Raw genomic sequence first — 24,246 nt, 5'->3', positions numbered from 1 at the left:
AACTAAAGGCAGATGAGTAGATTAATGTAGGGGTCAGATAGATTTGTTACAGCCAACACTTTTATTGCGCAGGACGCCTTAACAGAACAAGGACACGTACGTCGGCAGTTACTTACACGTAGTGGGAATAGGTCTTCATTGGTGGTCTCTCAACAAGTGCAGCTAAACCCTAAACCTGTCTACTCTCACTGGCTCTTAAATAAGTTTGAATGGACTTACCAGACTTAGAATCATCTAGAACTCAAATTCAAAACTTTAAGCAAAACAGAAAGTCCATCGTTTTAAGGTTATTTTTAACTTAGATATTTAGAACATTTAGCTGATGCTGCACGAGCTGTAAAGTTTGAGAGCCCTAGCTCTAGTATGACTGGATAATTAAGGTTCATAAACTAGTTCATTTCCAAACTCATGTCGCTCTCCGAACCGTAGCATCTACAGTTGATACTCCATGGAATCTGGTAATATAAAAAAGCTTTATCCATTCTACCAGATTTGCTCGGACCAACGTATACTGAGTCCAGCTGCAAACGGAATCACGTTTGCGCCAGACAGCTTTACGCTGCCCACTCATGATTGACTTTGTCCTTCTGATCAGAAATAGCCGGGGCGTGAGTTCTAGGCGCCCTCATGTGATCCTAGAAGTCTAGGGAGAGCACTTAATTAACTTTGGATAGACTGTAACAGCTTGCATGAAGAAAAGGCGTGGCGAAGTCAGCCGACCCGGTCCGCATTTTGTTGAGTCGGCTTGTCAATGACATGCATGATCATGCCATAAGCCTCATAAGTCTCTTAACCCGTCAAAAGTCCATCTGAATCTGTCCTGTGGACATACAGTCAGGTTGAATTTGTTATGAGTCTTTAATGATCTCATAGTGTTGATAAATAATATTATTTATTAAACTTAGGTTCTTACAGAAGGGGTGGCAACTTACCGTTGTGGGTAAACTTTACTAGCTGTGGCCATAATCAGGCATGTGGAGCTTGCTTCCGTGCTCTGTGGCTTAATTAGTTAGTTCCAGTCTTCTTATTTCCCTCTCACATACTTGTTTCACGAGGATACCCCCTAAGCCATGGCTCAAAAATATGATTGGAGCGTGGGGATCATGTAATTATTTTTATTTAAGGGGGGTTTGGACGAAGTCCCGAAGCTGACTCTTACTGTGGTTGATCGGATAGTGCTAATTTCGTTTAGCTAGCCTCCGGACCAGTACCGAAATCGACGACTGAGTCGAACTCGTATAACAGCAGTCGCGCTCGTAACCATGCTCCCGAATAAAAGCAGTAGCCAAAATTCTCCGGGCTCCTCCGGTGGCTCGCACCAGGAAGATGCTGAGCACCTCTCCCGAGAGCATCGACACAATCAAGTAAGGAGCACTAAACACATAAAATAAATTAAAGGATGCAATAAATGAAGCAGAAAATAAAGGAAATACATGAATGTCTATGTCCACCTGCCAATAACGACAATGGAAAGGCCAAGATCCGTCTGGATGAGCATGATGATGCAGAGCTTAGGGAGGGCGATGGGGCTTTTATTTCAGGGGTGAATACAGCTTGATGTATTGAATGTGAAGAGTACTGGAGAGGATGAGGCTGAGGTTATTATTCTGGATAGTATATAGAAGGTATCTATCGCACTTCAATGAAAGAATCTTATACAATTAGATCTGTCTTGGCCACATTTCAAGAATCTATTAACGTCATATAAATAGCAAACTTCATGCATTGTGCCATACAGGATGCCCGATATACTATTACTGCTCAAATGCACCCCATCTTAATCACCCACCCATCGATCGTAACAAACATCCCCTTTGAGATCTATCTAACGACGAGCGGCGTCGGCCTTGATGAAATCCGCTGCCCGTTCGGCCACAGCGTATAGGGTGCTCACTAAATGGCCGCAGACTTGGAATGGAAGCACCGAGGCATCTACAACTCTGACATTCGTAGTGCCGTACACACCCAGGCGCTCGTCCACGACACCGCCAATTTCACGAGGCATCATGGCAGCAGTGCCAACGGGATGGAAATTAGAACGATCTAGGCTGATTGTTAGGATTTGTACTCGCATACTACTGCGGAAATGCATCTAGAACTTACAGTTGTTATCAAAGACCCATTTTTTCCAGCTCTGCTCGGAAGCGTTCCGAGGAAGGACACTATAGCCTGGGGTGGACTCCTTGACGATGCTGCTGAGAGGGTAGCTCTCGAACGCGCGGCGAATATACTTTGCAACGGCGACGTAGCTTTTCGTGTCCCAGTCGAGCATGAAGTAATTGGGGTTGATGATAGGGAATCGGAGCGGGTCTGAGGAACCAATGTGGACACTTCCACGAGCGAAGGGAAGAAGGGTCCAGAACTCCGCAGACACTGACTTCGCGCTTCCCGGGTAGTTCAGGACTTCTGCGATTGGAACCCTGCCTTTGAAGATAAGATCATACTGGACCTCGAAGAGACGCTCAAGATCGGAAGCCTTCATAACGTTTCCGTTGGCCTTGGCTGTGTCGGCTGCATATTGCTTCAGGTTGGCACGGATTTGTTTGGCAACGGACTCGGCTTTGTCACCGAAGACATCATAGACATCGGGGTAGGAAACCGTTTTGCTTCCGGAGATGGAACTGTTGCTCGAAGCATCCATATGGCTATTCACCTGGTCCTGAAGGTTCTCACCGACAGTAGGAAGGTCAACTTGAACGGGGATGTTGAACTTTCCAAGAATGCTAGGGTTGCCAATTCCGGAAAGTTCGAGGATAGCCGGGGTCTTCAAGGCACCGGCAGAGACAATGACTTCCTTTTGGACGTTAATAACGCTGACGGTACCGTTTCTGGACGTGATTTCAACACCACTGGCAGTGACGTGCCCATCATGGGCTTCGCTCTCCCACATAATCCGGTTGGCAAAAGTGTTGAGCAGGACGTGCAAGTTAGGTCGGGACTGGTAGGGCCAGTAGTACGCACGAGCGGCATCTTCGCGAACATACTCATCAAGGTTCACAGTGGAGGGGAACATGTTGAAGCCGCGCATCTTTCCGCCATTGACATCTTCAGTCCATGGAAGTCCCATGCGCTGGAAGGTACGGTTGAGATAGGTGGTTAGGGTGTTGGACTGGATGTTCGTGAAGGCAACATCAAGGGGACCGTCCTGGCCGTGGGATCCAGGATTATACGACGCTCCAAGAGAGGCCTGAGATCTGGTTGGAATGGTGAAGTTCTCGCTCTTGCGATAGTAAGGGAACAATTTCTTCCACGTCCATCCGGTGTTCCCAATGGTTTCCCAGGAGTCAATCTGAATATCCTGCGCCCGCGTATAAGCCATGCCTGTGGATATGAGACATTCCGTTAGTTACGTCAGGTGAAGACACGGACTGTTACACAAACCATTGATAGTGCTCGTTCCACCAAGAGCCTTCCCGGCACGAAGCACCTGGCTCAGGTTTCCTCCGTATGGCTGATTGACGGACTGGTATTGCCAGTCAATGTCTGTCCCAAATGCAAGCCCGTAACCATCCACGTTTGTGACATTGGCATTGTTCCTGACCGAGCCACCGGCCTCAAGAACGAGCACGTTCACGCTGGGATCCACTGATAGACGATTTGCGACAGCCAGACCACTAGTACCACCTCCAATGATGATATAATCATACTTTGGAGATGTAGAGTTGGACAAAGGTGCCGCCACTGCAAGGGACAGGGCGCTGAGGAATGAGAGTTTTCCCAACATAGTTTGTATAGGTGATGAAATGACCACTAAATTCTGATAGAACTGTGTGGGAAAAGGCCTTCATATGTACTTCCCGGTCGCTCTATACCCTGCGACAGCGCAGGGGTCAGTTGCATAATTGTTTGTCAGCGGATCCGTCATTTAAGAAGGGATCCCTGTCCCACAGCAGTGGTTGGAAACGCATCCTAAATTTAAATTACCTCGAGGGTCCAACTAGATAGTCACCCGCTGCCTGCATTCCCCTGTTGTCGCTGCTGACTTCGTGCGTATAGCACCATGTGGTGACATATGTCCGTATATGGTATGTAGCACCACCCTTCTCTTTAGGATATTTCCAAAATCCTGCATCTAGATTCCCTACAGAGCCGTATTGACATGAGACTGTACTAGACGGGAGAAGTTTCCACACCCGCGGATTCACCGGGAAAAGGTCCACTTCTGCCTTCAGATGGATTCTCGGCATGCCGATCAGAGATTTCATCCGAAGATTGTCCGGAATCTGGCTGTGATTACATAAATCCTACTCAATGCATGATCGGATTTATTCAGCAATAGTGAGACCAGTAAGCAGAAACGCTCCAATTAGTTCCCGCGTGCTCTGGCTGTGAAGAATACCGGGTCTGCCAGATGTTTCAGCGGACACTCTTCTCGGACCGGCCGACCAGTGGGACAATGCTGATCACACAGGGAGTTTCGCCAACGTATCTTCTCAGTTTCACTATTTCCGGGATGGAGTAATGGAGATCATCCATAGATCCCAATTTTGAAATTCCATTAGCCCCCAAGTTCAGTGTTGCATTGCTAACACGGGATTCCTGCTTCAATGGGAGAGAAGGCCAAGTTTGAGGGCGTAACTTGCTCTCCTTTCGCACCGCATCGCCACTTGTGGAGCCAATTTCTCCAAATAACCTGTATCATTTCGGTCACTCACAACACTTGTCGTGAGCATGGGACTGGCGGTCGTGAATGCTTCGTTCCTCTCAAACGCCAGTGCTCTGACTGGGCCCAATTATATAAGCGATCTCCAAGACAGCTCACCAAATATTGAGTACAGTGGAGGAAACTTTGACATTCCCTTAATAGAAACAAGTAATTCATATATACTAGGAGGCTGTAGCTTATAAGTATTACTCTGTATAACTATACTAATACGTCCTACCTAAACTTAGACCCTGTAGACATCTGCTTGGTTGTTGAGATATCAAAGTCTGGATATGTACCATCATATACGGAATACAGAGGCGTCCGGCTCGCTAGGGTGTCTGACTCGGTTTGAAATTACGTATTGATTATGTGCCCTCCACTACCTTGTCCTCCTAGAATTAGCATTACAAATCCATCAACATCTTTCTAGGCCAGATTGATGTGAATATGCCATGCTAGTAGTAAAAAGAACTCACCATGTGGTCGATTACACTGTAACTCGACATTCAGACTTTCAACAATCATCTAACATCTTGTTTGCCACCCTGATTAAATGTGCACCTCAGATGACACTTCAACTTAAAAAGTATTAACCTTGTCTTAACTGAACTTTAGTCTCTCCCTATACTTTTTGCCACCTATCTATCTTAAGTGAAGTGGCAGTCATCTTATGGCGCCATATAAAGAATAATCACAGCCTGACAAATACCAAGTAACATAGTGAAAAAGAGCTCTCCCTTCACTATGTCATCTCAGTACCAGTACCAATACGAGCCAGCTAATTCAATGGCCTCACGTCGCATTATCGAGGAGGACTCCTATCAAACAACACCACGAGCATCCGATACCAACACCATCCCCTTATATGGCCAAGTGACGTTTGATCCAGAGCTCGTCGACACGCAGCTCAAAGAAGAGAGGTTAAGGAGAAAGGTTGCTCCTCAAGAGTCAGAGGTGAGCACCGGAAACATGCTTAGTAGATTTTTATCTATTTAATTTATGTGCCAGAAAAAAGTAGACACTACTGCAAAGGCTGAGGTCTGATAATTTCAACTCCATCGGGATCAAACATAACAATAATGATGGCAGGTATCGCATGTAACAAAAATTAAGCTTTCCTATGGAAATTGGGTTTCTTTGGTCTAATCTAAATCATACCACCATTAGTTGCTTGCTTACCTGGGTATTAAAAGCTCACTGCCTATTCATAGGTAAGGAATCAAGAGAGGACAGGCCACTATGGATATGTATAGCAGGCTACAGAAGCAAACATCTACACTGAGGATATCGATAGAGACTTATAGTTAAGTAAATATAGACTCTTGGGGTAGCTATAGACTCCTAGAGTGGCTATAAACTCTGCTAAGATAGGACATATTGACTCCTGTGCTCAGTAGAGCTTATGGTCAGCTATAGTTACTATGGCGCCCAATGACTCCGCACACAACACCATTACTAGGCTGGAGAAAAGGAGATTATTCTTCAAGAGTCAGTTGCTTGCCTCTGTGGCTATCTCGCTATCCCTCACGTAGCCAAGAATGGATTTTAGTCCTCTCGCGTTATCTCTGTACATAGAACCTACAGTTACACGGGCACATCGCCTCCATGCAGGGGACCGTGAACGGGCCCTCTCTGACGCCACAGCCTCAGACGGCACGGACAACCCCGGGCAAATGAGACTTCGTAGCAGGGGACAGGAACCACGTGGTAGAAAGGAGCTGAGATAAATCCGATTCCGAATACGAATAGTCGCAATTTCTTTTACAAAAAGAGCGTAGACTGGGTTGATACAATCTACATCCTTAATAAACCCCCACCCAGCCCACAATCCATCCACCACCTAGTGTTTGATAAATGATATATTTTTTTGACTTCTCCACCGAAATGGCTATGATCGCCCCAACAGTTGTATGGAATCGTGGTCCTTTAACCACTACCTTTACCCCCCCGTCGACGTGCCTGGCGACAACAACCCTTTACGTACTCGGCTACGACAATCCTCCCTCAGCCCAAAGTTCTAATTATTACATCGGCCTCTGGCCTCCTGCTTGGCCCGATTACTTGGTAGACACTACTTCCAACCCATGCATTCCCCCCGGTCCGACCCCGGTCCCACTGGCCCAACCCTGGTACTATTCACCAGGCATATGCCCAAGCAGCTACACCCCAGCTGTACAACTAGGAGTGCCAACCCCCAGCGCTACCGCTTGGCTTTGTTGTCCATCGTAAGTTCCGGCTCTTCATTTGTATGCCAACGATAGATTCGTGACTTACCTGGGAACTTAACTATCAGAGGCTATACACCTTCCCCTGACGTGACGAACGCTCTGTTTACAACGACTTTCGCCTGTGTCTCAGTCGCGCCCGGGCTGGCGACATTGACCAGTATTTGGTCCGCCCCATATGGAGACTCCTGGACAGATACTGTTTGGCCTATCACCGTTCCAACTGGAGCGGTTACGCCGACTGCGGTCCTTAACAAGCCCACTGTGTCAGCAGTGGCTATACCTATTATGTGGGAGACCACCGATTCAGAGGTTATATCTTGGTTCAACAGCTATCAATCAAGTTCGAGCCCGGCGATAATTACCTCCAATCCAAGTTATTCAACAACTACATCTAGTCCCGTTACTACAATTACAGTTCCCAGTTCTCCTAATTCTACCACTACCAAATCCTCTGAGGCACCGAGCATATGCACAGGAGCTAGGTTGTCTATGGCTGTACTAGGCGCCTTTATACTTGTTTCTTGTTTAAATCTATGAGGTTAAGGATAATGGGACCTCAGGTATTCATCCAAGCTATACAGGCTTGCAACATTCACTAGCCGTCAATGGAGAACGTCACTCCTGACTTAAGATTCTTCTATTTAGGCGGATATCATAGTATAATATAATCATAGGCGTTATCACTGGACTGACTTTTATGAGTTGCCGGTGTAATGCTTCTCTAGATCAGCCTATGCATCCGACATACACCTCACCGGCGGTCAGCTGCAGCTTCGTAACGCGTAATATACTAGCGTATGCGTAAGGGTTCGTAGGCCATATATGAGACCGCTTCAGCTTCAATAGTGTACATTGTAAATTAGTAGCGAGGCCTGGATCCACCCCATTGAAGAAGTATGCCATGGACTTGTGTTTGTTGCCTTTATTCACTAGGTACAAGCGTATCGTTACCAAATCCAAACGTGTTGAATATATATGGACTTTGGACGAATTTCAGGTATCGACCCGAACAAGAATTTAGGTATAGGGTAATAAGAGACGACGAATTTTTGATACTAGCAGTCTGTATGGCCCAACTGCTCTCCGCCGAACACATAACCAATATTCTTCCACTCCGGGATAGAATGTCGACCCCTGACCTCTGTTCGAAGTACACGGACCATGCAGAGGTATGATTGCAGTAAACTACTTGCCATCCTCCTGGTGGAGGGATCTCAGCAGTCCTCAACGTGTCCTGGCATTGGACTTCGCTATTTTTATGCGTCACGTAGTATCTGCACAGAGCCGTTGCCGATGCACTATATCTCACATTTCCAACTTTGAGTTATCCGACTCCACACCGCAGTAGCTCTTCCTCACTGGCACTTGCGGATTCGACCAGTATTCTCAATATACTATGGTATAGGCAAAAAAGAGTTTGCACCGTGTCGATAGGGCAAGGCAGGTTGCAATACCAGAAGCTCATTTAATACCTTGCCCCATACATTTATGCTTTATAGTCGCTCCCCTAAAGACCCTATCAAACAGCAAGTATTAGTTAATAAAGTTCCATCTGTTACAAGGCTGGGTAGGCTTGGGAGCAATCTCTGCTAATTACTAAATAACTTCAATAATAATGTCTGTGAGACTGGCTGCAGCAAGAATAGGTGTTATTATTAGGGATGGGCTTTCCAACAATCCAATGACTACTTGCAGAGTCTTTGTAGAGATAGTGATTTGTTTGGCTCCCAGAAGAAAAGAAAGACAAGAGATAGGTATTATAGATAGAGGAACATCTAGATATACAGGAACTAATGATATCTGCCCTGCTTAGCTTTGTAAGGGAAATGTGACTATTAGATATCTGGCATATACAGAGAGAAGAATTAAGGATAATTGTAGGTACTAGCATAAAGATGAGATTCTTCTCTAAAGGTGCTGTTAATGTTGTGGGGCCTTTCACTTTGTAGTAATAAGCTGGTGAAGGACTATCATCTAGTTCTTAAATTTATAAAACCACTCCTATACTTAGGAGACCTTATAGTCACTTACAGTTAGCATGGCACCCATGGACTGACTCTGCGCACAACACTAGTACTAAAGCTCAGAGTTAGGCTAAGTCGCTGAAGGCGCCGCGCGGATGCCGATCATGGATCGGGACGGGTCAACGGACGCATATCTGTTGCAGCAGGACGATATTACTCTGTACTATGTGCCAACTGTGTACCCGCACGGGATTGAAGTAATTGGGTCTAAGAAAATGTACTTTCGATCTTCATTGACCAGCCGAAGCTGAAGGATGTCGATGAGGTCAAGCCGAAGCTATAGAACGCTATTGAGGTTTGTGTTTCGATCTTATTTGTAGAAATGCGGTATTTTGTTGGACTACATTGCTTGCTGCTCTTGCATACTACAACGTTAAGCTATCTCAACTCGTTCTCCTATTTTAGGTCAACTCATAGCAAAAGAAACGACCATTCAAGTTTCAGTCGGCAGCTTATATTAGATGATGATATGTCAATGACACTGCAGCTGTCAACAACAGGGTTCTATTAGAAGTAATGATTATTACCATTGATCCTGTTCAGAAGGGGACAGAAAAGGCTGTGCAAAGAATGGACAAATTGTAAGGACCAAAGCTTGGACATTCGCAAGAGCCATGCCGAGGTCCAGATATCTAGGCTAGTACCTGGACGGAGATGCAATGCATCCCGAGCTCAAACGGCTCTATGGCTCATTCATGGTCAGCTGGGGGAGCGTATCTGATCCCAAAGTTGACCGTGCGCACGGTGTCATAATCCCGCGGGTTAGTGCGGTTGCCGAAAATTTTCAACGCACGCACAACCAGAGAGTAGTTGCCCGCTGAAACATACGAACCATTTGCCAACTTGCCCATCCAGGAAATGGGTGGGGGGCCAGCAAGACCATCAACACTCCGAGCGAGGGCTGTCTGGGGATCAGACACTGGGAGGATAGTGCGGCTGTTTGCCGACTGGACGCCGACGAGCAGCAGATCCGTTCCCATTGAGAGCTGGGTCTGGAAGATGGGGTAGCTTGTGTTTGCGCGGTGGGTGGGGCCATTCTTGCTCGGCAGGACGAACTGGTGGTTGGCCTGGACGCGTTTCTGGGTGGTACTGTCGATGATATAGTTGCTGCCTTGCGTGGTGTCTAGGATCGTCACGTTGCGCATGGCGGTGGCAACCCCCAGGTAGGGAACCGAGAAGGAATCATCCGCTGAGGTTCCGTTGAAGGTGACGTATCCGCTGTAGACGGGGATGCGACGGGAGATGAGACCCTTGGGCGGGGTAGCAGTGACCTTCAGCACGGCAGACTCGCCGGGGGCCACGAGCACGATGGATGAGCTGAACTTGAGCGAGGCGCCCTCGGTAGTGCGGTCCACGAAGTGGCCGAGTTCGTTGTTTTGCGGAATGGAACTGTTGTCGGACAGAGTGTAGACGGTAGCGGCGCCCACGTGGCCGACATTGTAGACACGCGGCTCGGAACCGGTGTTGTTGATGCGGATCCACGCCGGGGCGAGATGCTCGGTGTCATTGAAGGCGATGGTGCTCACATTGAACTTGGTGGTGGTATGCACAAGTTTGTAGGCATCGATAAGGCCACCTCCTTGCTGCGCCACGGAGGCCAAGAAGGGCGAGGCTGTAACGCCATCATGGAACACATTGGGCCTAGCAGTGGTCGTCAACAGAGACTTGATCTCAGCAGGGGTTACCTTGCCCTTTCCCCGAGCCTCCATCAGGAGAGCAACGCAGCCAGCAACGTAGGGCGTCGCCATCGAAGTACCACTATCCACAGCATAGCCGCCCTCAAGGAGCGGCCATGTCGACAGCATGAACCCACCGACTCCCGAAACTGCTGTCACAGGAAGGAGTTCGTTGCTGGGCCCCCATTCGGTAACATCATTCACGTGGCCACCAGATTGAGGGTTGGTCTCATTGATGAAGATGGTTTTAGCGTACTTTGCGCTGGTCATGTGCAGAGTAATGTTGGCTCCAGTGGCGGCCAGTTTCACCCAGTTCTCACCAGTCTGGGCAGAGACCATTCCTAGGCCCACCAGAGCAGGGTTCTGGACAGGAAGCTCATAGGTGCCCGGCTCATTGTTATAAAACAGGATGTTCTTAGCACCGGCGTTGACCGCGTGGGCCTGCTGCTCACTGCCGTGGCAGCCACCGTAGCGGATCAGGACGATCTTGTCGGAGATGTTCTGGTGGCCCGCTGTCCATGGCTCGCAAGAATCACCAATGACAGATGCATTCAGGCTGCTCGGGTAGAGAGAGTAGGTGCCATTCCTGAAGTCGGAGGTACCCGCGATTTGCCAAACAAACTCCTTAGTGGTGTTCCCCGTGGAATAGGAAGCTCCAGGCAGCAGCAATGGACTATACACGTTGTTGAAGGATCCGATGCCGATGCCAGCAGAATTGTCGATACCATTCGAGGCCAGGAACAAGCCATTACTTCCGTCATTGCCACTGGCAACGAACGAGGGAAGACCAGCCTCGGCCAATTTCTGGATCAGCTGTCCCCACGGTTCGTCGCTCCAGCCCTTGTAAGTGCCAAATGATGCAGAGATAATGTCTGCTTTGTCCTCGTAGGCCTTCTTGAAAGCGGCAGCAACGAGGTCAGTACCAAGTTTCACTGTCCGCTTTCCAAGGATCTTGTAATGACCAAGAGTCACGTTCGGGGCTACGCCCGTGAAGTTGTAGGGGTTGGGCTGAGCTGCGATCAGTCCAGAGACATGAGTTCCTGCAGGCGATCAGCCGAAAGCTCCAAATTTACCGTGTCTGTGAATGTTGACATACCGTGTCCAGAGTGGCCTTCCCACGGGTCGGTAGTGTTGTCGAGGAAGTTGAAGCCGAATTCAACCAGACAACCCTTGCCAAAGCACCCTCCGAGAGCGGGGTGCTTGTAGTCAACGCCCGAGTCGATCACCGCTACGCGAATTCCTGTACCCAGGTAGCCCTCCTGGCGCAACTTGTCAACTCCAGTCATGATGTGTGGGTAGTCGTTGCCTTCGTGACCCGTCGTGTCACGGCGTCGGAGACCGTGAGGGGCAGGAATATGGCGGACGGGCGCGCCGTGGCCGACACTTGAAACGGGGCGCTGAGGTTGGTGCAGCTCCCGTACCGGGGAGATCTTTTTGACCACAGGCCACGAGGAGATTTGCTTGACAATGGCAGCCTCGTTCTGCTTGCTGTCTAACAGAGTAAACGATCCACCATGGAAAAGAGCGAAGGACAGGTCATGGTCGAGACTGGCTGGAATGCCGTGGTCATTGAGGGTGGAGAGGAAGCTGGCGGACGACTGTGTAAGTTAGTGAGTCTGCGCAATGAATTGGAATTGCGACGGCGTTAATATGTGGACGAACGGTCTTGGAATCAGTAAACTCGACAAAATATTTTTGGGAGATAGCGTCGCCATGTCCTGCTAGAGCCACTGGCAGGGCAACTAGGAAGGCGGCCATGCATGGCCACAGAGGGGCCATAATCATATTGAAGAGAACGAATGACTAGATTCAAAAGATCCGAAAAGAGCGACGAGGGTGAAGGAAAAGAAGGATGGAATGAAGGATGAAATGTCCGGTAATGGAGTTGACAAGATAATTTTCTATTAACTAGCCCAGCCCCTATTCTCCTGAGCAAGTTGCTTGAACAGACTTGTCGATGTTTTGCGCAAATGTGGAGCCCACGGCAGGGCCGGATCTCGTATTGTTTACGATCAGCGTAGATAGTCGCCGATCTTCGTCCATTCGGGCCTGGGGATTCCAAACCCAGGAAAAAGGGTCCAATGAATCGAAGGGAGCTCCCCTCTCCGGAGATAAGACCCGAAGAACAATGGATCGCCAAGCAAAAGGTTCCTCACCCTCATCTCTTTGAAAGGGGGGAAAATCACAGCAGATTGAATCCGCCACCGCAGCATGGGCGGAGTTTCCTAGGAGCCAAAGGTGGTGGCTTGCGACTGTACTCTTCTTACACTCTTTTGCAAACCGCTTCTCTTCCGCTGCATCTTCCTTGCCCTTCCTGGTCGCAATTGATCGATTCGCGTTGGCTGTGGTTGATATACCAGTGTGGTAAGGCCCCTGATCATTGTATTGGTTCAATGGTTGTTCTGTGGCCCAATTTGCCTAATTGTTTCGTTGGCTATACCGAGGTCATCGGCGATCCGATTACGGTAAAAGATACGCTCGAGATTTCGCTAAAGTTTTGGCGTAAGAAGATCTGCGTTCTTCGATAGCTTTCTCAGGTTCTTCTAAGCAGCTTTGGTGGATTTGGAGAGGTATTTTCAACGCTAGACGATAAGAGGCTTAGCTGCGGATTCGTTGGTAGACTGGCTTAGACTGGCTGACTCAATCAGCAAATCCATATCCGACCCACCCAATCCGCACTTTGGATTGGATCTGGGTAGGCCTGATCCAACCAATGTGGATATGGGTTGAACCTGCCTAATCCACATGGATATGGATAACCATTGGGTGCATGTGATCTAGGGCCTCTAGAAGCTGATAAGCTTATCTAACCTGATCTAGGCCTATATAGGGGAATATTTTTATATTTATGGATAGAGAATAGTCCTATCTATCAATTTATAAAATAAAAACATTAGATCTACAAAGAAAATCTAGCGTTATGGCAGATTTTAGATTTTAGAGGATGGTGATAAGGATAGTGGTCATAAGATATATATATCTCCGCACCACTTTTCATTCCACCATCATAGGGCACCCCTACCTCACTAATTAAACCTATTTTAGGTTATCTAATAGGTAATATATATATTTATATAGTATACTATCATATTATCAGATAAAATATATAGATATCTTAGTAGTGTGGCTAGAATACTAGAAAAATATGTTACAAGTAGTAATCGGAATTCTGAATACTAGAGGTCACCTGACTAGACAGTATGGATTATATCCATTATCATAATCCAATCCGCATGGATTCTGGGCGGGTTGGTTAGGTGGTAGATCAACCATAAACCGCATGGGTTGGATCAAACATCATGTGGATCAACCCATATCCAATCCACGACCAGTCTAGACTGGCCGAGAAACTCGAAGATCTCTTCGCTAACGAAGAGGAGGAGACCGCGTATGGGCTCTCTAGGAGTCTAGGTCTAAGCTACTAGGTAGCTATAGCCGTGGAGGTTCAGAGGTAGGTATCAAGGGATGAAGCCGACTAGAGACTTTTTCTTTGGTAGGCAGTTCGGCGATCATCTCGTCAAGCTCGCGCTTTTTTGTAGCTATAGTGGATTTCTTTTTAGCCATGGTAGATTGTATAGTAGATTGTATGGTAGATTGTATTTTAGATTGTATGGTAGATTGTATTTTAGATTGTATGGTAGATTGTATGGTAGATTGTATGGTAGATTGTATGGTAGATTGTATGGTAGATTGTATGGTAGATTGTATGGTAGATTGTATGGTAGATTGTATGGTAGAATGGATAGTAGATTGGATAGTAGATTAGTTGGCACGCTCGTTGGTAGGGCGTTTTTTACAGGGAGAATTATGTAAATTATATTATGTTTAAAAGCAATTATCTGCAGGCGGATGATATAGTCTCTGCATTCGCATAAAGGTATGGGGAAACCTAAAACAATAGGGAAAACCCATATCGAAACCTATCATCTGCCACCAATAAGACTAGCTCATTGAAGCTTCACCACCAACATTCGCCCTGATCATCACACATTCCCCAGCCGTAGCCGGGCGTCATTTTGTCATAATTGCAGCAACCACTATCGCACTCATAGTTTCGCGAACAATGTTGGCCCCAACCCTTCCCCATAGTATGGGGCCAGCTGCCCATAAGGCCGAGCCCCTCTCGGTAGTGGCCAGCGGCTTCTCCAACCGCTGGTGCCGCGTAGGATGGAGCTAGAAGGAAGAGAAGACCGATGAATATCCTCCCTGCAACCATTATGGTCCTAATTTTCATCAGCAGCACCACAAAAGCATTTGACGCATGTGGGCAATACCAACGTAATGGCCGAATTGAACGTATGCGTTGCCTTCGACAGAAAAGATTCGTATGTTTGCTTCAGGTATCTTTTGGTACTTCGTACCTTATGGTTGTTTTAACCTAATTCCCGTATAGAGACAGATAATTAAGACACCACTAAATTCTAGCTGGAGTGGAAAGGGCTCATTTATAGCTTGGATAGCTATGATGACTCGGCTCTGATGACCCAGCTATGACTACCCAGCTATGACAGACTCGACCTTTGATCGCCGGTCAATTCAGTGTGTTCTATTGATCGGCTGGTCGGTCATCCTGAACAGACGTAGCTGAGCTTCTGTTGTATACATGTCTAAGTGGGCATGACAAGAACTAACCGGGCGAGCCCGCAGTAGGATGTTACACTGCATGAATTGTCTATGCAGTGTGACGCCATTTGTTGGGTCTTGTATAGTTTCAATCCGGTCTGGTCCGCCTAGCTGCACCTTGTCTTGGTGGAGGTATCTGCTGTCAGCAGTTGCATCATGCTTGCTTGACAGATGATGCATCGATTAAGCCATTAAAGAGTATGTGATGTGATGCTTGAAATAGGACATACTATTCTTAATTCCACGTAGTGTACAGTATCAGAGCGACATAGACAACTTTGATATTCTGCTGTCAACGAGATGTGGCGATATCTATCGCCTCGCAGCTGGCAGTTGCCTCTGCCCATGGCCGATCAGCACCAATTGCCAAGATGAGTGCAGGCTGAAGCTACTTTCATGGATTCCTACAGGTGTCTCAGTCAGGATTGGCAGCTCTGCAGATTCCCCCTCGTATTTATCCCAGCGCATGGAGCAGGTGTTCGAGACTTGGCCTCTCTTGTGTGGATACCTATCTGCATTCAAACCTTGGAATTGAGAACCTTGTCCTTGGAAGTGCGAACCTTGCCCTTGGCAAGAGGTACATCTGAGTGCAATCAATGGTTGCCTTAGGTAGATCTTTGCTGTTCCATGTCAAGAATTCAGCTCCCAGGATGCGGGGCAACCCTCCGCAGATCATCGGTGACATGGCTAGATTGACAGGTCACCGATGGAGTGTTGGCGGGGACGGTGATCGGCATCAGCAGCTTGATGAAGTAAGGCGAACCTTGGCTGGATCGGTTCCTTTCATGTTTGGGCGAACTATAGTTAAGCTAATAAAACCTGGCATAACTATGTTCCAAACAGTTCAGAGACATAAAATCTGAACTTAACACTTACTGGTGCGCCTGCACTTTTTGGTGCATGTAAACTCCCTAATATACCTGGACTTCCCAGTGTACTTACACTCCCTGGGGCACTTGCACTCAAAATGATATCATTTTAAATGTCTATAGTCCCCATTCTCTGGCTGTATCGGACTATGTCCGACCCGAAGAAAGGTGCTAACGCGACCTACGCCTGCATGCTGTTACAAGAACAGGTTGATGTAGTTAGAGCCTAGTAAGTTACTAGTAGAGTTGCATTTAGTGCGACTTTAGGTGAGTTCAACCTTATTTAGCAATGCAGTTTCGGGTTCAAATCTGGAAATTAGAACCGAATTGGACCCGATCTGGGTCGTAGTGCAGTTTTAACCACAAAACCACGACTAGGCCTAGATAGGCTATACTAACTAATCATGGTTAGATTCGGTTCGGTTTCAATTCAGTACAGGTTGGTTGAATGATTAAGTTTTAATGGTTTTCAGAATTCAGTTTCTCTTATCTTAGGGACCTGTCAAATATACTTATGTAAAATTATAGTTTTTATATGAAATAAATGGTAATCATCATAATACAAATCTAATTCTAAGGTATCAATTTAATATCTATAGGCTTGAATGAGTGGTGGCTAAGAATCACACTTAAGACTATAGTGATTATCAATGGCTAATGCACATACATAAACCACTACCACTTTGTACAAACCCCTGACAGAAATAATTATTCCCCTATATCCCAGCAACAACTAGGTATTTTGAATCAATACTTACATATTCAAAAAGCCTAGGTCTAGGGCTATCTAGTGGTATAATTCAACACGCCAGTGGAGCCAAAATCACACAGAAGTCATGCCCTTGTGGCAGTTGCAGACAAATTTAGCATATCTGACCCATACTATCAGGCACTCTTAACTTTCATAAAGGGGAGACTTGCCAAGACTGCAGCATTACTGGAAATTTTACATTTTTATATCCACTTTTCCCTTTCACATCGAATGCTTGTTTTTACCTGGGTGATCCTTTCCATCATCCAGCCTGAGGTGCTGTTTGTTGAACGATCTGCCTTCCATCCAAGGGTAATTGAATGGGACATGGTACATTTCTTTGGTGTGAAGCGGAACTGCATGCAGTGCACATCTTCCTCACAATGTAGCTTGCAATCCTCAAAGCCTTCGTTCGGTGTAAGTGCTTTCCCCTTGCCATCAGAGAAGTTATCCCAGTCAACGATTTTTGTAGCGAGAAGAGGGTATATAAGACGGTTGAAGATATCGAAGTGGAGTAGAGGGGCTTGAGCATCTGCTATCCATTGCTGCTCGAAATCCCAGATTGATTTTATATCAAGAGCACCGATGTGGTGGAAAGTGACAAGAGGATAACACCATACATCTTCAGTGTATTCCATCGTGCTTGGTGTTTCTCGTTGGATAAGAGGCCACGCCCCAGTGAGTCCAACGTCGGCCTGTTCGAGTACATAACCGAGAATCAGGTCCCCGAATGCGGTTTTATTTGTAAAATATTCATAATCACCATTCCGTGAAGCCATGTGATGTGTCATTTGCTGTATAGCTGGTCGTGATAGCAGCCATCCTGCCCCTCCGTATGCAAAAAGTTGGCCCTCCATGGTCACTGGTTGTCCTAAGAAGTAAGGTCGCCTCCAGTCTAGCTTTGCCAACCATTTGAGGAGATTAGACCAGACCAAAAAGTGTCTGCCTCGACGAACATAAACCACTTTGCGTCCGGTTTGGCCTGCAGAGCTCTTTCCACAACAGGGAGAAATTTCCATTTATCAAGATCCCATGCCTTCCTTTGGAAAGCTGCATTCTCCCGCATGAATTCGATCACTCGATCCTGATTCTCATGTAAATCGCGATAGAACTTGAATTCAGGTGCGGATTTCTTCATCTCGGCACTGACTCCAGACAGCACATCATGGATGTAATGGCCCTCGAATTCTTCCTCCAGGTCTGAGAAAACCACGTAGTGTTGGATACATTGCAGAGTAGTTTGAAAATGCACTGACAATCTCTCACGCAAGGCAGTTGCTCCTGTCTTGACAATCACCAGGACATCATCGGCTCCCAGAAGTTGGCGGCAACGCTCGGTGGGTAAGGGCAATTCCACGGTTGTAGAAATGGCGGATGATACTGGCGGTATTGTTTTCAGTGATGTGGAATGAGATCCACTGAAGGAGACGATTACGTTGATGTTGGATAAGATGAGCAAGGCAACCGTAAAGCTTAAAAATCCGGCAAGGAGGGACTTGAAAACTCGAAAGATCAGTAAGCCAATTCATCATGTTTGAAAAGTTGGCTAAATGTAATTCCACGAGATGAGTCTGATTAAGAGAAAACAAAAGTCGTGATCAACGCTTTTGGCAGCGCCAGGCCAAGGGGGTTCCCCGCAGGTGGGTCGAGATACAGATGGTAGAACTCGCTTTGGGTCGTGGCAAGGTCGAAAGATGGAGGCTGTAGCTGTCGTATTGAAAAACTGGCGACCTGGTAAAGTATATCTTCATCAACTGGGAATATGGCCATATCCTGTGGCTTCAGCTTCCAATGTTTCATGAAATGATGATACAATCACTCACTAGATAATTGAATGAAATGTCAAGTCCATAATCCCCTCGGCCACTGGAGCGGTCAAACGCACGTGAACTTATCATTGGAAACGACGATTAACACTGAGACTCAGACCAAGGTATATTTCACTCGATAGAGAACTGCCAGGATGTGAGGTCTCTTCACTTGCATTTACGCTAGCTCATCGACGTAACAAGCCCTACAAGGTCAGCGGAAGGATGTCCCATGTTGGATTAGTTCTCAAGGTGGAGTCTGGGGGAATGTGAGAGAGATTATAGGTAACGCAGTCTCAATTTAATGCAGGCAGCTCAATAGTCTATTTAGAGAACGAGTGTAGAAGAACTGACGTCTGATGAGGTATTAATACTGTATAATTGTAGGGCAGGGCTACTTAATGCTGATGCTCCTTGATGAAATACTAATATTGAACAGACATTGAAGGCAAAGTAGATGATGGAATTAAGCATAGAGTTGCATAACCAAACAACTAAAATCATATCCAACCCTCACTGAGCTTCCAGCGGTGAGGGATTAGCTGACTTGCCCACATTGTAATGAACAGCTGCGCTTTGCAACGAAAGAGGCGTTCTTTTTGGTGCTAATCTGGACCGAAGACCGGCTCTTGTTGGCTGGCGACTGGCGATAATGGCTTCTGCAGCCTCCAGGGTGTGCAGTTTATTGGTCTTGTTCAATAGAGATGCATATATACAGAGATTTTCATGCCAACTAAAGAGGTGACTGCCTCGTAGTTGGCCACGCGTGCCCTAATCTTGAGCCAACGGGCAGTCACTTCTTCTTTGCTGCCATGAGAGCCCGAATCGAGTTCGGGTTCTTGCTTGCGTTTGCTCCAGCCCCAGCCGATCCTGGATTCAATCGTGTGGGGTGCAGTTCCAGCATCTTGCGGTACAATTCCTCTATCAAAGCAATCTCCACATCGTGTTGGTTAAAGTGTTGAAGGTAAGTCTTGGTCTCTTCGATAGCCTCAGGGGCAAAGCCTTTTTGCGGATCTTGATGACCACCAACAACCGCTTGTGGCCTCAAGGCCGTGAGCTTCTCCAGCGCGGCGATTCACCCAAGTCTCGCCTTGAGTGATCCTCCTTCTCCAAGATAGAGGTGAACGTTATTATATACCGCGTCTCCGGCTACTAGGAGTTTAATCGAGGGAACCTAAATAGCGATAGTATCATCGATATCGGTATGCCCCGTTCTGATCACTGAATCTTCTCTCCTTCAATGTCGAACTGGTCTTCCTTGAGGGCTGTTGCTGCCGCAGTCATGTCTTCCGGAATCTGACCGGGAAAGAGTTTATACCAGATAGCTTCCATGCGTTCGGGAGCTATTTCGGCAGCCATGCCAGCCACAACCTCCGGGGTTGAAACGACCTTGGCGTTGGGAAACTGCTTCAGTAAAGCACCATTGCCAAAGTAGTGGTCACCGTGAGAGTGCGTCATGTAGATATAGATGAGAATCTTTCCTGACTCAATGACCCATTTCACTAGGCCTGCGACTGCATCCTTAGTGAGCTGAGTGTCAACTAACATAGCCTCCTTGTTGCCGTAGATTAATGTCGATGTAGTCGGAACCCACTGGACGTGCCCATGGCCGCTCGGGGCGTCCCTGGTCGCGCTATTACGATTGGAGTGGAAAACTTTGTAGTTGAGAACCATGTTGGTGGAACTAGCAAAGTTGTGATAATGGCTGTCTGGTCTTTATAGCTTGCTTCTAGACATGTCAATGGCATGAGCCGATTAAATAAGAGCCGCCACAGTTAGAACAGGACTAATTGCTACCAATACATTTGTCATGGTTAACCGGCGGATCATAATGACTCGGCAAGTTGAGTGTCAGGGATGAGCTGTGGTTCATATAATCATATCTTCCCTTGCCACAGCGAGACTTCCATGGCTGGACTCTGAAGGAAGATCGTGTAATCACCCCGACGGAATTGATATATTAGGGCCCCTGGCTTAGCAAGGCTTGTATCTCCCCTCTGAGGTAGCATTGACTTTTGCTCCTGTATCTGCGGCTTGGCATGATGAACTTAGCGGGGTTTATACAGAGCCAGTCCTGGCTAAACATTAGCAAACAGCTCTAGCACTGTGTTCGGCATGGGTGTCTGGCGGAAGCCAATATTGTCACTGTCAGTGATGGTGATAGTTCTGACATGTAGCACATCACTGTCCAGCACTGCCAAGCTATGTTAGCTTCGTAGGCAAATGCAAATGGTGAGTCGCACCCCCTTGGTTTGAGAAATGATTGCTGCCTTGGTTATGAAAACTAGTCACTGCTTTAGTTGTGAAAGTAATCACTGCTGAGTCAATCAATCAATCAATCAATCAAGATTCTATTAACCTGATGTAGCCTATCTATTGAAGTGATTAGCTATGCAGGCGCTTCGCTAAATGAAGCAGGAATCTAGTGTCTGAATGCCTGTCCATAAATCCCATAAATGCAGAGAAGACAAAGGAAACATTGAAAAGAGTGAAAATATAATTAAAGATGGCCTGCCACTAGGCTATCTGTCTCCCCTGTGCTATCTTAGTGTGTCTAATACCTATCCCACCTCATTCCATGTAGTTATTCTAAGTGTAGTGTGTTTCTGTGCCTAGGAAGACCCTTCTAGGCAGCTATTTAGTCCCTCTAACTATTATCTTCCATATCTATTCCTGAGCCTTGTAATAGGCTTCTACATTCTTGGTCCTGTTCGCCTACCTCTGCGTGTTGGAACTGGCTGAGCAGGCCTGTTTGATGCATGAATTTGGTGATGTAGTGGATCGCCTGTGGGTTAGATATAAGTGTGTTATAGTTGGATAGTTTCCCCTGGATACCCTCTATATTGTGTAGCTTAGCCATCATCTTCCTACAGGCTTCTATGTGTAGTGAATACTGCAGGAGAATATACTTAGGGGTCTGGGACCCCTCTCTGCAGCTATACTGGTCTGTATTATAGGCCTTAATCTTAAAGAGGAAGTGTTATAGACTAATCTGCATGGTCTGCATCTGGATGATGATTAATGTGTGTGGCTTTAGTAGGCCCTTATAGAGTCCTAAATTCTTCTTATAGGGGGCCTTAATTAGCTGCTATATTAGCTTGGCCCCCTTCTCTATCTCCTACTGTTTCTTCCAGTGTTGCTAGATTTGTTAGTAAATAGCTTGCTTAGCTGCCGCAGCAAGCTAGATAATTAGTTATTCTAGCCCTACTAAGCTTATTTTAACTTCCCCTTATATGGCAGCCTCCTTTACTACCTTATCTGCAGCCTTATTCCCCACCACACCCACATAGGTGGGGATCTAGTGTATCTTTATATTATCTAGAAGCAGCCTGTGTACCCCTAGGGCCCTTACTTCCTTATATATATTATCTAAAATATATTAGCTAGAGGGGTAGTATAGGTTCTGCACTACCTAGATAGTAGCCTGGCTATTAGTAAAGATAATAAGTAAGTATAGGCTTAATACTCTAGCAGCAGTAGTATATAGTGCTATGCAGATTCTATCTAATTTAGCAGTATAGATAGTTAAGTCTATCTCTGTGCCTAGATGGTTCCGGCAGGTCTGTTAGTTATAGGGGTAGATAGCTAAGGCACCTATACAGCCTAGGTAGCTACTGCTATTAGTATAGATAACTAAGTACTAGTTATTAACCTCTTTATATATCTTATTATAGGTTATTAGTGCAGCTTTATAGTCTGTAATTATGTAATGGAGGGGTGGCTCCTATAGGGGGAGTATATATACTTTCTGTATTTCCTATTCTTCTAGGTGTTTTAGGGTAGGGGCTAGCAGGCTACCTCTCTTCCTAAGTACCTCTAGTAGAGTAAGGCTACTCTACTATATCTCCCTAGTTAGTTATAGCTTCCCTGTGAGTCCTTATAGGCATGTAAAATATAGCCCTATTTAGATTTAGATAGTAGTTTCCTTAATGATTTATTGCATCTGCAGGTGGATTAGTAATAGATATAGTTCTATATTAAGTATGGCTGTAGTAGTTCCCTAGAAGGCACTACTAATTAGTATAGTAGTATACTTCTAGATCTTAGTAAATTTATTAATAATCTTAATCTATTCCCCTGCTGGAATTAGCCTGCTAGCAGGGCTAAACCATGCTATAACTCTATATAGTAGCTACAGGATGACTACACTATAGTAGATTATATATATAGCCTCTAGTAAAGTACCCTAGATTAATCTAATAATGCTTTGTAGTGCCTTTAGGCTGCTATTTATATAGTTAATTACCTTGGTGCAGTGGGTGTTAAAGGAAAGGGTTTAGTTAAGCTAGATACTAAGATATCTTACTAATTTGGTAGGTTGAATAGTGGTTTCCCTATAGTGGATAGATATTTAATCATAGCCTTTATATTTATCTGGTTCCTAGATATTAACAGGGCCTCTTAGGGTTAGTTAATAAGGGATATTAGGTTCCTTTAGATTAGTAAAATATATTAGTTTAAATTTATTAGGGGTAAATCTAGTGGTATACCTACTAGCCTAGTAGTCTGCCTTCTCTAGGTACTTCTCTAGGACTGTGATATTCTAGGTATAGGTCTGGCTGATAGTAAGTATATAGGAGTTATCTATCTAGCTAATAGATGTTATCTTTATACTACTAACCTAATTAAATAGTATTTAGATTAATAGGGTGTTAAAGATTAAGAAGAGGATTAGTAAGAGGGGACTACCCTATAGGATCCCTGTTAGGGTTGTAAACTATTTACTTAGGAACCCTGGCAGCTGTAGGTAGGTATAGTAGTTTAATAGGAAGGATTATAGCTAGTTAGTGATCCCACCTAGCCACATAGTTTAGGTATTATGTAGTAGATGCTGGAGGGAGATGTTATTAAAGGTACTAGAGATATCTAGTAGTAGTATACTAACTTTCTGGCTATATCCCTATATATAGTAGATTATATTAATAATTAGTTGGATTGCATAGTTAATAGAGATGCCTTTCTGGCTGCTTAGGTAGCCTGTTAGGAGTAAGCTATGTTCCTCTAGTGCCTAGGAGATATAGGTTATAATTATTAACTCCAGGACCTTACCTAGGGTGTTAAGTAGAGTGATAGGTTGGTAGGACTTTAGGAGGTGGAAATCTCAGGGGGCTGCCTTGCAGAGAATAACTATAGTAGATATCTAGAAGTATTAGGGATTATGGCTAATATGGATACAGGTATTAAATAGGGTTTTAAGTACTTGGATAAATATTATAATTACTATTAGGGCATGCTAGACTTTATTAGGGATGGCATCTAGTCTAGGTGCCTTCTTAGGAGGCGCCTGCCTAATGGCTTTGATAATTTCCTGGTTGTTGATCTCTGGGAAGATGATGTTGTGTAACTAGTTGTATATCCTACCTTTAATGTCTGAGAGGTTGGTAGCTAGGGGTGATGGGAAGAAGGCCTCTTAGAGTAGATTAGCCTTCTATTCTGCTGTCTCTGCTGTTTAGGCTCCTAGGTGGAGTATAGGTATAATTCCTACCTGGCTGCCTCCCTGGTGGTTCTGAGCCTACTTGGTGATGTGCTATATACCTTAGGGGCCTTAATCTACTGTCTATTAGATATGTTTGTAATGGCCTTGCTATAGGGCATAAGATATGACCTTCCCCTTATGGT

The 24,246-nt window shown here is 45.9% G+C and overlaps 4 protein-coding genes across 4 annotated transcripts; all 4 read right to left on the bottom strand.

Moving 5' to 3' along the window:
* Positions 1 to 1,825: 1,825 nt before the first annotated feature.
* ALT_2697 (GMC family oxidoreductase) lies at positions 1,826 to 3,724 on the bottom strand (the record flags this gene model as incomplete). Its single annotated transcript, XM_033561856.2, has 3 exons — positions 1,826 to 2,043; positions 2,104 to 3,321; positions 3,382 to 3,724. 3 exons carry the CDS (start codon positions 3,722 to 3,724, stop codon positions 1,826 to 1,828), a joined length of 1,779 nt encoding a protein of 592 aa, XP_033417747.2.
* A 5,865-nt stretch (positions 3,725 to 9,589) lies between these two features.
* ALT_2696 (uncharacterized protein) lies at positions 9,590 to 12,361 on the bottom strand (the record flags this gene model as incomplete). The annotated part of the gene is made up of 3 exons (XM_033561854.2): positions 9,590 to 11,616; positions 11,673 to 12,174; positions 12,239 to 12,361. 3 exons carry the CDS (start codon positions 12,359 to 12,361, stop codon positions 9,590 to 9,592), a joined length of 2,652 nt encoding a protein of 883 aa, XP_033417745.2.
* Positions 12,362 to 17,714: 5,353 nt separating this feature from the next.
* On the bottom strand, positions 17,715 to 18,589 carry ALT_2695 (glycosyltransferase family 31 protein; the record flags this gene model as incomplete). Its single annotated transcript, XM_089599403.1, has 2 exons — positions 17,715 to 18,314; positions 18,407 to 18,589. The coding sequence occupies 2 exons, from the start codon at positions 18,587 to 18,589 to the stop codon at positions 17,715 to 17,717; spliced, it is 783 nt and encodes a 260-aa protein (XP_089456549.1).
* Positions 18,590 to 19,420: 831 nt separating this feature from the next.
* ALT_2694 (uncharacterized protein) lies at positions 19,421 to 20,301 on the bottom strand (the record flags this gene model as incomplete). The annotated part of the gene is made up of 2 exons (XM_089599402.1): positions 19,421 to 19,670; positions 19,850 to 20,301. The coding sequence occupies 2 exons, from the start codon at positions 20,299 to 20,301 to the stop codon at positions 19,421 to 19,423; spliced, it is 702 nt and encodes a 233-aa protein (XP_089456548.1).
* Positions 20,302 to 24,246: the final 3,945 nt, after the last annotated feature.

Source organism: Aspergillus lentulus (genome assembly GCF_001445615.1).
Source record: "Aspergillus lentulus DNA, contig: Alt04, strain: IFM 54703, whole genome shotgun sequence".
Taxonomy (NCBI): Eukaryota; Fungi; Ascomycota; class Eurotiomycetes; order Eurotiales; family Aspergillaceae; genus Aspergillus; species Aspergillus lentulus.
Note: the sequence above shows the minus strand (reverse complement) of the source record. Positions and strands in the feature narration are given on the sequence as shown.